This window comes from Crocuta crocuta, unplaced genomic scaffold (genome assembly GCF_008692635.1).
Source record: "Crocuta crocuta isolate KB4526 unplaced genomic scaffold, BGI_CrCroc_1.0 scaffold258, whole genome shotgun sequence".
Taxonomy (NCBI): domain Eukaryota; kingdom Metazoa; phylum Chordata; class Mammalia; order Carnivora; family Hyaenidae; genus Crocuta; species Crocuta crocuta.
The window spans coordinates 3,608,427-3,620,094 of NW_027532842.1; the positions used below are offsets into that span (position 1 = coordinate 3,608,427).

General features: G+C 44.2%; 1 protein-coding gene across 2 annotated transcripts in view; it reads left to right on the top strand.

The window, feature by feature from the left end:
• Window positions 1–11,668, top strand: part of USP12 (ubiquitin specific peptidase 12) — a 64,334-nt gene that overhangs the window by 46,603 nt on the left and 6,063 nt on the right. For both annotated transcript variants that reach the window (XM_077745392.1, XM_077745391.1), the window contains exons 5-6: window positions 2,212–2,288; window positions 2,438–2,521. In XM_077745392.1, the coding sequence (XP_077601518.1) occupies window positions 2,212–2,288; window positions 2,438–2,521 (161 nt within the window). The remainder of the gene's footprint in view (window positions 1–2,211; window positions 2,289–2,437; window positions 2,522–11,668) is intronic.

Below are 11,668 nucleotides of genomic sequence, written 5' to 3' on the forward strand. Positions count from 1 at the left end.
GATTTGGGACTCTGTGGAGGTATTTGGGATGCTGTGATGTAGGGCCTTGGAGGCTTATGTTATAGACTGGGGATGATAGGGGGTGAGGATTAAATGTTTTTGAAGGAGAAAGTAGCGTCACCCATCCTTGTTTGCTCAGCTACTTATTAATTTTATTTGTAACGGGTGGGAAGTGACCCTTCACCCAGTCTTTGCTAGGTCCTCCCGTGGCTTGCAGTGTATATTTGCAGATAGTTTCCCAAGAATTAAAGGTATGAATTGGGACTGTTTCCTCAGAATCTCAGTTATTCTCTTGCAAGCTCAGTAAATGATCGTTAGTACCGTGCCTTTATCAAGCTCAGCTAGAGGGATGAAATTGAGAATTTCTCAAGAGTGAATATATAGCATTTCGTTCGTTTTGCATACACATTTCAGTGCCACCTGGGCCAGGTAGAAGATGGGTAGAGGTTGGCAGAAGGTGAGTAAACGTAGAGAGTCTGATGCGCAGCTGCTCATAGAGGAGCGGAGACTGATAACAGATAGGCACTTCCGGTCCAGTATGTTCTGGCTCAGGTAAGCCCAAGAGTCCACGTGAGTCCAAGAAGGAGACCCGACCTCTCAGGTAGGAGTGGGCATCTCAGAGGAGCCGCGTTATGGTAGATTTTAGTAATGGGTCACATCCCCGTTGGGTTAGGAGGCTGGGTCCCTGTAACAACACCCTCTTGTGTTCTCTCCTCTTCTCTGATGGTTTCTTCTTGGCCTCATTCCTTTCCTACTGTTTAGTCTTCAAACACTGGTGTCCTCCAGGGTGTCATTTCAGGCTGCTTCTTGCTCTGCATTGGGAGGATCGCTCTCCGTTTTCATCGCTGCCTCTGCTGATGCCCCCCCCACGCCCCCGCCCCCCATGCTGCCAGCCTAGACTTCTTCACTGAGTCTCCCACATCCTGGGTGTGACCTGACATTAGAACGTGGGATCCGACAACCACCAGGCGTGTTTACACACACTTTTAAAAGTTGAATACTGCCTCCCCTCCCGTGATGACCTGCTACCAGCACACTTGTGAACCCAAACATAGTAACTCCCATATCGCCAGATGACCCAGGACATCCTTATGTAAAATTTCTTATCGTAAAGATGGAAATGTCAACTGGAGACCTCCGAGGCAGAGCCTGAGACCCACACCCCTCACTTTGAGAACCACCAGACTCTTTCATCTTCATTCCCCTTTAGCCTACCTGTCATTCTGTCCCTTGCCACCCGCCTCCCCTTCCTCCCAGACTAAGCTGATTCTTTTTCCTTAAGCACCTCATGTTCCCTTTCCTCTCTGCGTGTTGTGTGTCTTACTCTCTCTTTTGTACTGAGTCTTTTGTGGCCCAGATCACTTCTCTCATGGCATCACTGTCCATTGTGTGCTCAGTGCTCACCTGTTTACTGCTGTTCGCGTAAGCACATGACATACCTGGCTGTACATGTGTAAGCTACCTAATCTGTCACAAGTTAATGCTACTGAGCTATTAAAACTGGTGTACTCTTGAAGCAGGAGAGCATTTACTGAGTGAATAGCCCTGGTTGGGGACAGGCACAGCCCGGATCTATGCATGCTCACCCTGAGCAGAGAGTCATTGAAGGAAAATGGCCAGCAAAACTGATGTCTAAAGTTCTTCCCTAATCCTATTCAGAGGAATAAGTAATCAATTATTTATCAGATGACTTACCCATAATTCAAACAGAACTTTATGTTAGGTTTTTAAGAGAAGGATTTAAAAAAGGTCATCAATGAAGATTGTAATTTGGCATTTTAGGCCCTAATTATTTCCTTGAATTATAAAACAACACAGGTGTCCTGCTCTTTGCCAGGCATCCTAATTCATTCTTGGCATGTGTTGTGGGTGTGTGTGTGTGTGTATGTATGTATTTAAGAATTACTGTACATGGGCAGTTTGTTTTTGTGCTTTGCAGTGATTTTGCAAAGTAATGGGATTTCACATCATAGCCTTTGCCAGTAAGGGAATCAGTCACAGGCGTACTTTGCTGTTTAACCTGCACACATGATGAGAGTCATTTCCTTAGCATCCCATTGGATAATCCAGATCAAGTAGATTTCTTGTGAGTTGGGGCGGGGGGAGATTCTTCATATACTTTCGACCAATAGAACAGATTTAATCCTATCCTTTCAGAACAGTGATTTACTGATCTTTAAAGAAATCAAAGGTAATTCCCTATTTTTACAGATAAGCAGCAAAGACGAAGATTTTTTAGACCTTTCTGTTGACGTGGAACAAAACACATCGATCACTCACTGCTTAAGGTAACGCTAGATGTACTGACTTTGAAACATTATGCATTGTAGACGTATTGATTTTGGAATGTAGTGCATAGCTTTGGCTTAGAATATTTTTAAACTAATATACAGTTCTCCGGTATAGACGAAATAAATTTATTTTGAATTTTACACAGGGATTTTAGCAACACAGAAACTCTGTGCAGTGAATACAAATATTACTGTGAAGAATGTCGCAGCAAGCAGGAAGCACACAAACGGTAATTGAGAGTCTTTACGATGTTTTCTTGATTCTCTGGTAATGAATGGGCTTTTCTAGCTGAAAGTAATGGTTGAAAATTGACCTTGAGTAAGACTTGTTCATTTTATCATTGAGTGATTCAGACGCATTAAGTGATTACCGGATAAACCATATTCAACTCTGCACCCCAGGTCACTTTCTGCCCTTACTTAGTAAGAGTTGTTTAGTAATCCTAGCCCGTATGGTTAAAATAGTTGACCTTGAAGCTTTCCTGCCAATGTCACTTTTTCCTTGGTGGGGAGACATAGGGGGAACTCTACCCTAGTGTCCGCTCTCTCCACTGAGGATTTTGTACCTTCTCTTATTTGGTATTTGGTATCGAGGAGTGGAGTTCTTGTTATCTTCTTATTTCGAAACAATCTCAAAGTCAAAGAAAAGCTGTGTGAACACTGCCAAGAGTGCTTTTTTACCCTAAATCATTTGAAAATAAGATTCCTGGTACAATGTCCCATGATCCTGGACACTTGAGTAGCTGTCTCCTTACCAACAAGGACGTTTTCCCATGGCCATTATTCCCCCACACGGGGAAAGTAACGTTGACACATTACTGTTCTCATAGACCTGATTTTATCAGCACAGATAAAACAAAGGATCCTTTACAGAACAAAGGATCCGGTCCAGAAACACACATGACATTTAGTATTTGTGTCTCTTTAGTCTTTACATTCGGAACAGCTCTTTAGCCTCTTCTTGACTTGAAAAACTTTGACCCTTTCGGAAATTATAGATGAGTTATTTCATACACTGGTCTCTTTGGGTGCATCTCGCGTTTTCTCCTGAATAGGTGCAGGTCATGTATGCTGGGCGGGACTCTCACAGACGTGATGTTCTGTCCTTCTCATTGTATCCTCTCACGTGACACAGGATGCTGATATGTCTCATGGGGGGTGGGGGTGGGGGGGGAAGGTTCCCTGCGACCACTCCTGAACTCCCTAGAAGGACTCACAGGACTCAGCGTGTGTAGTCATGCTCCCAGCTGAGATGCATCACCGGAGAAGGCGGCAAAGCGGAAATCCAGGAGAACGTCCGAGAGTCGAGGCCCATGGAGTCACCCAAGGCCTGCTTCAGTCCCTTAGCGTCAAGTGGGACACGGGAGAAGTGTTCTGTGCTAGGGAGGCTCGTTACGGACCCCACGTCCCATGTTTTAAACTGAAGGCTAGGCGCCCCCTGCCTAGCACGGACCAGAATTCCAGATGCTCAGAAGGAAAGTAGGTGTTGAGCATATGCGATATTGTTTGTTCAGACAGTGTAGGCGTGTTGAGACGCCCTTATCACGTAGGGACACTCCTCAAGTCCAAGTTCTCATATGTTAACCAAGGGTCGCCCTTGCAAGCAGGTCATTCTGAAGATAGTCTGAGGCTGCTCGGTTAACCCTTTTCCACACATCCCCGTTACTGGTGTTGTTACCTGAGTCCTTGATTAATGTCTCCCAGACTTCTTCACTCTTGTGCTCTGTGTTTGCTCATTTATAATTTATAAGTGTTTGGTGTGAGATATTAAATGGCAAAGACACCCATTCTTCATCAGACTTCTAATATTCTTCATTTTCTAAATCTCAGTGTGGACTCAAGGTTTTTTGGGGTTTTTGGGGTTTTTTGGTTTTTGTTTTGGTCAGTGGGGTTATGATCTTTTGCCATTTTGACTTAGTTTTAGGTGCAGATTATCCCCGATTTGGCCAGCAGGAGGCCTTCTCGCTGGTGCCTGTGTCTCGTGACACGCCCTGTCAGTCTTGAGTGTTTCTTTCTGGCACCCCCAGGTGTTCGGGCCCATTTTCCCATCTTCCACTTGTCTTGCCCCACTCTGGCCCCGCCATCTCTCCAGGGAGACCTGGCTCCTCTGAGGAGGAGAATGAGGCTTAGAAAACAAGGCTTTGCTAAAGGTATGCACTCTGCTCTGGAGAGGTCTCTGTTCTTGAGCCCCCTGAGGGAGCAGAGCTGGGGTGTAAGCTAACATCTGTACCTGTCTCTCTTGCCTGTTGATCTTTCCGTATTGAACAACCACAAATTCACCATCATGTCCCCAATTTCAGCCAACACCACAGGGTTCATTCTAGTTGTTTCCTTAGTATTTGTAGTTTCCTGCTCAGAAAGTAAAAATTGGTTCCCGTTATCCTTCTATATTTAATTGTTCAGTGACCCTGTAGGTAACCAGTCTTCTCCCCCCCAGCCCCCACCATACATACAATTGCCTATCATACAGACATGCTCTTTGCAGGCTTCCCCTCTCCCCTGCCTACACAGATGTCAGGCCCCAACTGATGGTTGAACTGAAATGTTCATGAAAAGAACTTAGATTTTTAAATGATTATATTTTTGCTTTTCTTTGGGGCACAGATGCATTTATTAGGAAGGGAGGTGTTTTAGGTAGTGGACACAGGTAATCAAAGCAGATTACTCATTGTTCTCTTCTGTGAGTGAAGACGATGGGAAGTACCTCCCATAAGTTTGGGGGTTGATGTATTAGATTAATCCTGAAAATGTAGAAGATGCCCAAGACTGTTGGTCAAGGACTGAATGGAACTCGGGAATCCAGCTCGTGAACTGCTTTGGGTACATGGAGGAAGGCCCATCTGTGAGCCCAGCTGATCCTCATACAGAGTGACCAATACCCATACACATGAGTAATTAAACACAGTTTACAAACTCCACCTGTTTGTTTTGAAGACATCCATGAGAGTTTGATATATTACTTAATATTAGGTTTTTTATTAATATACATGGGGAATATGTATACTCTGTGAAGAACTTAGAAAATATAGATAAGTATGCATCAGTTAAGAATTGTTAGGAAAGCACTGTTAACACTTTGTACCCTAGATTTTTGAAGTGTGTAGATACGCACACGTTATTCTTGAAATGGAATCACAATTGTATATGTGGTTTTGTAACTTGTTTCACTTAATGAATTACAAACATGTCCGTTAAAGTATACTTTTACATCATGCTTAAGAGGTGCTCCACAGACTCTTTGGAAGCGTATCCCATAATCTGCCAGTTCTCTAAATCTGATAGCTTCGATTGTTCCCATTTTTTCACTGTCATGATGCTTTGATGAACCTACCTTTTTTGTATGTGTATGCCCGCCAACAGACACATATCTTCACAGTTTTTAGAGTATTTCTGTAGGATAAATTGTATGTAAGTTTACGGAAAGACAGCAATACAGAAATTATCTCTTTTCGGGGCGCCTGGGTGGCTTAGTCGGTTGAGCATCCGACTTTCGCTTAGGTCATGATCTCGAGGTTCGTGGGTTCGAGCCCCGCGTCGGGCTCTGTGCTGACTGCCAGCTCAGAGCCTGGAGCCTGTTTCAGTCTGTGATTCTCTCTCTCTCTGACCCTCCCCTGCTCACGCTCTCTCTCTCTCTCCTAGAAATAAATTTAAAAAAATATTTAAAAAAAAAAAAAGAAATTATCTCTTCCCCTAAGGTACCTAGTGTCAGCCCTTCTGATAACTTGCGTTGTAATATTGAGCAAGTCTCATCGAATCTTTTTGGGTCTCACTTGGATTTGTTGACATCTACCAGCTCTGAAAGTCTATACTTTTTAGTCTCTGAAGAAGAGAATAAGATTGTGTCGGGTATACAGATCATCGCTCTTATTAAAGAAACAAAAACCAGTTTGACTTTAAAAGGTTTCGGTCTGGATGAGGTTCAAACACCATAGGATCATGTCCGTGGATACAGAAAAAGCATTTGAGAAAATTCAACACCTGCCCATGTTAAGAACGCTTAGCAAACTAGGGAAACAAGGGTCATACTTTAACCTCATAAAGGCCGTATATAGCAAGCCTGCAGCTAACCTCACACCCAGTGGTAAAAAACTAAGAGCTTTTTCTCTAGGATCAGGAACCAGACAAGGATGGCTCGTCTAGCCACTTGTACCCCACGTAGTGTTAGAAATCCTGGCCAGAGTAGTTAGGCAAGAAAAAGAAATAAAAGGCATCCAGCTGGGAAAGGAAGAGGTCAAATTATCTCTGATCACAGATAACGTGATCTTATGGACAGAAAACCGTAAAGATTAAAGAACAGCAACAACAAAAAACCTTGCTAGAACAAATAAATGCAGCAGATGTGCAGATACAAGATCAACATGTAGAAACCAGTTGCGTTTCTGTATCCTGTGAACAATGAAAGAAACCTAACAAAATAATCCCATTTGCAATAGCATCAAAAAGGGTAAAATACTTAGAAATCGGTTTAACGAAGGGGGCTCAAAGACTTGTAAGCTGAAAACTGTAAAATATTACGGAAAGAAATTAAAGAAGATACAAATAAATGGAAAGATACCCTGTGCTTATGGATTGGAAGACTTACTACTGTTAAAATGGTCATTCTATCCAGAGTCGTCTACAGGTTCAGTTTCGTCTCTGTCAAAACCTCAGTAGCAGTGTTTGATGACATAGGGAAGAAAACCCATCCAGAATTCATATGGGAAGCCTTAAAGGACGCTTAAAGTCAAAACAGTCTTCAAAGAAAAACAAAGCTGGAGGCCTCACACTTCCTGACTTCAAAACCTGTTACAAAGCTACAGTAATCAAAACAACATGGACTGGGATAAAGACAGACGTACAGATCAGTGCAGCGGAGTAGAGAGCCCAGACATGAACCCTCACTGGCACACGGTCAAAGGGTCTACAAGTGTGCCAAGGCTACGCAGTACAAAAATAGGGAAAGTACAGTCTCTTCAACAAGTGATTTGGGACTACTAGATATCTGTGTGCAAAGCCTTACTTTACCCTGTGTACCAGACTTAATTCATAATGGGTTAAAGACTAAACAGAACAGCTGAAATTATAAAACTCCTTGAGAAAAACATGGGGGAAAATCTTCATGACATTGAATGTGGAAATGGTTTCTTCAATAGGACACCAAAAACACAAGCAAGAAAGGCAAAAGTAGACAGATGGGACTCTCTCAAGCTTAAAAACATATGCATAACAAAGGAGCCGATAAATGGAGTGAAGAGGCATGAGTGGGAGAAAATATTTGAAAACCAGTACGTGATAAGAGGTTAATAACCCAAAATATATAAAAGAAATATAAAGAACTCCTACCGCTCAACCACAAAAACCAGGCAAAGAACTCGAGTAAACGTTTCTCAGAAGAAGACGAACATATGGCCAACAAGCATATGAAAGAGGCTCAGCTACAGCTAATCATCAGGAAAATGCAACTCAGAACTACAGCGGGTTATCACTTCACACCAGGTGGGGTTGCCACTATCAGAAAATGAGAAAATAAGTGTTGGTGACGACGTGGAGAAATCGGAGCCTCATACACTGTTGGTGGGAATCTATGGAAAACACTAGAGAGGTTCCTCAAAATATTGAAAATAGAATTCCCTTATGACACAGCCCTCCTGCTTCTAGATGTGTATCCCAAAGGATTGAAAACAGTATCAAAGAGTCCTGTGTTTATTGCTGCACCGTTCCCAATAACCAAGAGGTGGAAACAACTTAAATGTCCACCCGCAGATGAGCAGATAAAGAAAACATTGATGAACATAAAATGGGGCCTTATATTATTCGGGGTTTTTTTCTTTTTTCTTTTTCTGAGAGAGACAGCATGAGCAGGGGAGGGTCACAGAGAGACGGAGACACAGAATCCGAAGCAGGCTCCAGACTCAGCTGTCAGCACAGAGCCCAGCGCGGGACTAAAACCCACAAGCCACGAGATCATGGCCTGAGCCGAACTCGGATGCTTAACTGACTGAGCTACCCAGGCGCCCCTATTCGGCCTTAAAAATGAAGGAAATCTTGTCATGTATAACATAGACGAATCTTGAACATTTTAAGTGAAGTTACAAAAAGACAAATTATGTATGATTCCAGTTATATGAGGAATCTAAAGTAGTCACATTCCTAGAAATGAAATAAAATGGTGGTTGTCAGGGTCTGTGGGGAGGGGAAAGAGCGTGTTACTCAGTGGGTATAGAGTTTCAGTTTCCAAAATGAAAAAGTTCAGGAGACCTGTTGCATAGCAGTGTGCATATAGGGAGCCCTGCTATACCTTATGTTTAAAAAGGGTTAAGAGGCCCCTGGGTGGCTCAGTTGGTTAAGTGTCTGACTTTGGCTTATATCATGATCTCATGGTTCATGGGTTCGAGCCCCGCATCGGGCTCTGTGCTGACAGCTCAGAGTCTGGAGCCTGTTTTAGATTCTGTGTCTCCCTCTCTCACTCTCTGCTCCTCCCCTGCTTGGCGTTCCATCTCTCTGTCGCCAAAATAAATAAACATTAAAAAATAAGAACTACATTGTTGATAAGCCTAAGTTTTCTGCAGAGATCTAAAATTTCTGGAAAATTTAAGTTGGGGCAAGGATGTTTTTCTTCAGGAGGAGAAATAGGCTAAACTAATACTTTAAGATGCTCCTTACAAATTTACCATTACTTTGTTAACTTAGGAATAGAAAAGACTCTTTCTGTTTTTACAGGTTTCTGGTCTTTATTTAGAAAGAACCTGAGGAAAGAACATCCTCGTTTCCTGTAGAATAACTATTTTGTCATCACAAGTGAGGTCTGTGTGCTGCTGGATTCACTTTGCTAGTGTTTTGTTGATCCTCATTCACATCTTCGAAATATCAGGAGGGATATTATTGGTCTGAAATTTTCTTGTAATACCGTTGTCAGGTGTTTTTTTTGGTATCGGGTTTAGGCTGGTCTCAAAAATGAGTTGGCGATCATTCCCTCTTCTGTGAAAGAGTTTCTATAAGGCAGGTGCAAACATACCTCATTTTATTGTCCTTTGCTTTATTGCACTGCGTTTTTTCCTTCTTAAATAGCTTTTTTTCCTTAAACAGTTTATACACACTGCGTTTTTTAACATGTTGAAGATTTATGGCGTTCCTGTGTCGAGCAAGTCTGTTGATGCCCTTTTTCCAACAGCAGTTGCTCACTTTGTGTCATATTTTGGTAACTCCCACCATATTTCATACCTCCTCATTATTACTACGTTTGGTGTAAGGATCTGTGATCCGTGATCTTTGATGTTGCCATTGTAATTGTTTGGGGGTTGCACAGACCCCGCCCTTGCAAGATGATGAGCTTCCTTGATGAATGTTGTATGTGCTCTACCTACCGACCATCCCCCACCTCTTCTCCTCTCCTCTGGCTGCTCTCTTCCCCGAGACACAGCAATATCCAAAGCAGGCCAGTCAGTAAGCCTACAGTGGCCCCTAGGCGCGCCCGTGAAAAGAGAAGTCACAGATCTCTCACTTTGAATCCACAGCTAGAAGTGATGAAGCTTAGCGAGGAAGGCACGTGGACCGCTGCGACAGACTGGAAGCTAGGTCTTCTGTGCCGAACACCAGCCAGGTTGCGAGTGCGAAGGGAAAGTTCTCGAAGGACATTAAAAGTGCTCCTCCAGTGAGCACAGAAATGACGAGAAAGTGAAGCAGTTTTATTTCTGATACGGAGCAAGCATGAGTGGCCTGGACAGAAGAGCAAACTGGCCACATTCCCTTAAGCCTAAGTCTGATGCAGAGCAGGGTTTTACAATTCTCTTCAATTTTATGAAGACTGAGAGAGGTGAGGAAGCTGCAGAAGAAGAATGAGAAGCCACAAAGGGGGGGGGAGGGCGGGGGTAAGGAAAGAGGCTGTCTCCGTAACATAAAACTACAAGGTAGGCAGCAAGTGCTGACATAGAAGCTGCAGCACGTTCTCCAGAAGGTCTACCTTGGATCATTCACGAAGGTGGTGCAGTGTAGACAGAACAGCCGTCTGTGGAAGACGCGTGCCCTCAGGGACTTGGACGCCCAGAGAGAAGGCAGTGCCTGGCTTCCCAGCTTCAGAGGAGAGGCTGAGTCTCTTATCAGGGGCCAACGCAGCTGGTGGCTCCAGGCTGATGCTCACTGGCCATTCTGAAGATGCTGGGACCCTTCAGAATTAGGCTAAATCCACTGTGCTCTGGAAATGGAACAAGGCCTGGGTGATAGCACCTCTTTTCAACACGGTTTCCTGAATACTTGAAGCCCGCTGTTGAGACCTTCTGCTCGGGCTGGGGCAGGAAGGGAGGAAAGATTCCTTTCAAGCATTGTTACTCATTCACTGATAATGCTGCGCGGTCCCCCAGGACCTCTGATGGGGGGTCGTGCATGGAGGGGACTGCTTTTGACCTCCGTCCCACGGCCTGTGGATCAAGGAGTCCTTCTGACTTTCAAGTCTTCTATTTTAAGAACTACATTTCAGAAGGGTGTGGGCGCCCAGATTCCTCTGATGGATCTGGGCAAAGTACGTTAAATTCCTCCTAGAAATGGGAAGCCAGTAAGAACAATGGGAAGGGGTCAGAATACCAACATTTGCAGGCGTTTGGAAGAAGCTGATTCCCACCCTCGGGGATGACTTTGGGGGCTCGAGGACGTCCGTGGAGGCGGTCACGGCGGATGAGGTGGAAACGGCGAGAGAACCAGAACGAGATGGGGCCCCTGGAGGTGGACAGCGTGGCTGTGATCTCGTGATGGCACGTGATCGGGTGAGGCCCGCGTCTCACACGGAATCTGCTCCTGGTGAAGATGCCGTGAAGGTTGCTGAGATGACAACACAGGATTTGGAATGTCACACAGACGTAGTGGATAAAGCAGCAGCAGGGTTTGAAAGGACTGGTTCTCATTTTGAGGAAAGTTCTGTGGCTGAAATGCTCTCACACAGCATCTCCTGCTGTAGAGAAATCAGTCATGAAAGAAANTGTGATGGCACGTGATCGGGTGAGGACCGCGTCTCACACGGAATCTGCTCCTGGTGAAGATGCCATGAAGGTTGCTGAGATGACAACACAGGATTTGGAATGTCACACAGACGTAGTGGATAAAGCAGCAGCAGGGTTTGAAAGGACTGGTTCTCATTTTGAGGAAAGTTCTGTGGCTGAAATGCTCTCACACAGCATCTCCTGCTGTAGAGAAATCAGTCATGAAAGAAAGAGTCCATCATTGTGGCAGACTTTATGGCCTCTTCTTACAAAGTTGCCGCAGCCACTCCAGCGACCTTCATCACCCACTACCCCGACCAGTCAGCAGCCGTCGACAGTGAGCCAGCACCCTTCCCCAGCAAAGAGATTATGACTCGCTGAAGGTTTAGATGATGGTTTGCATTTTTTTTTTTTTTTTTTTTTTTTTTT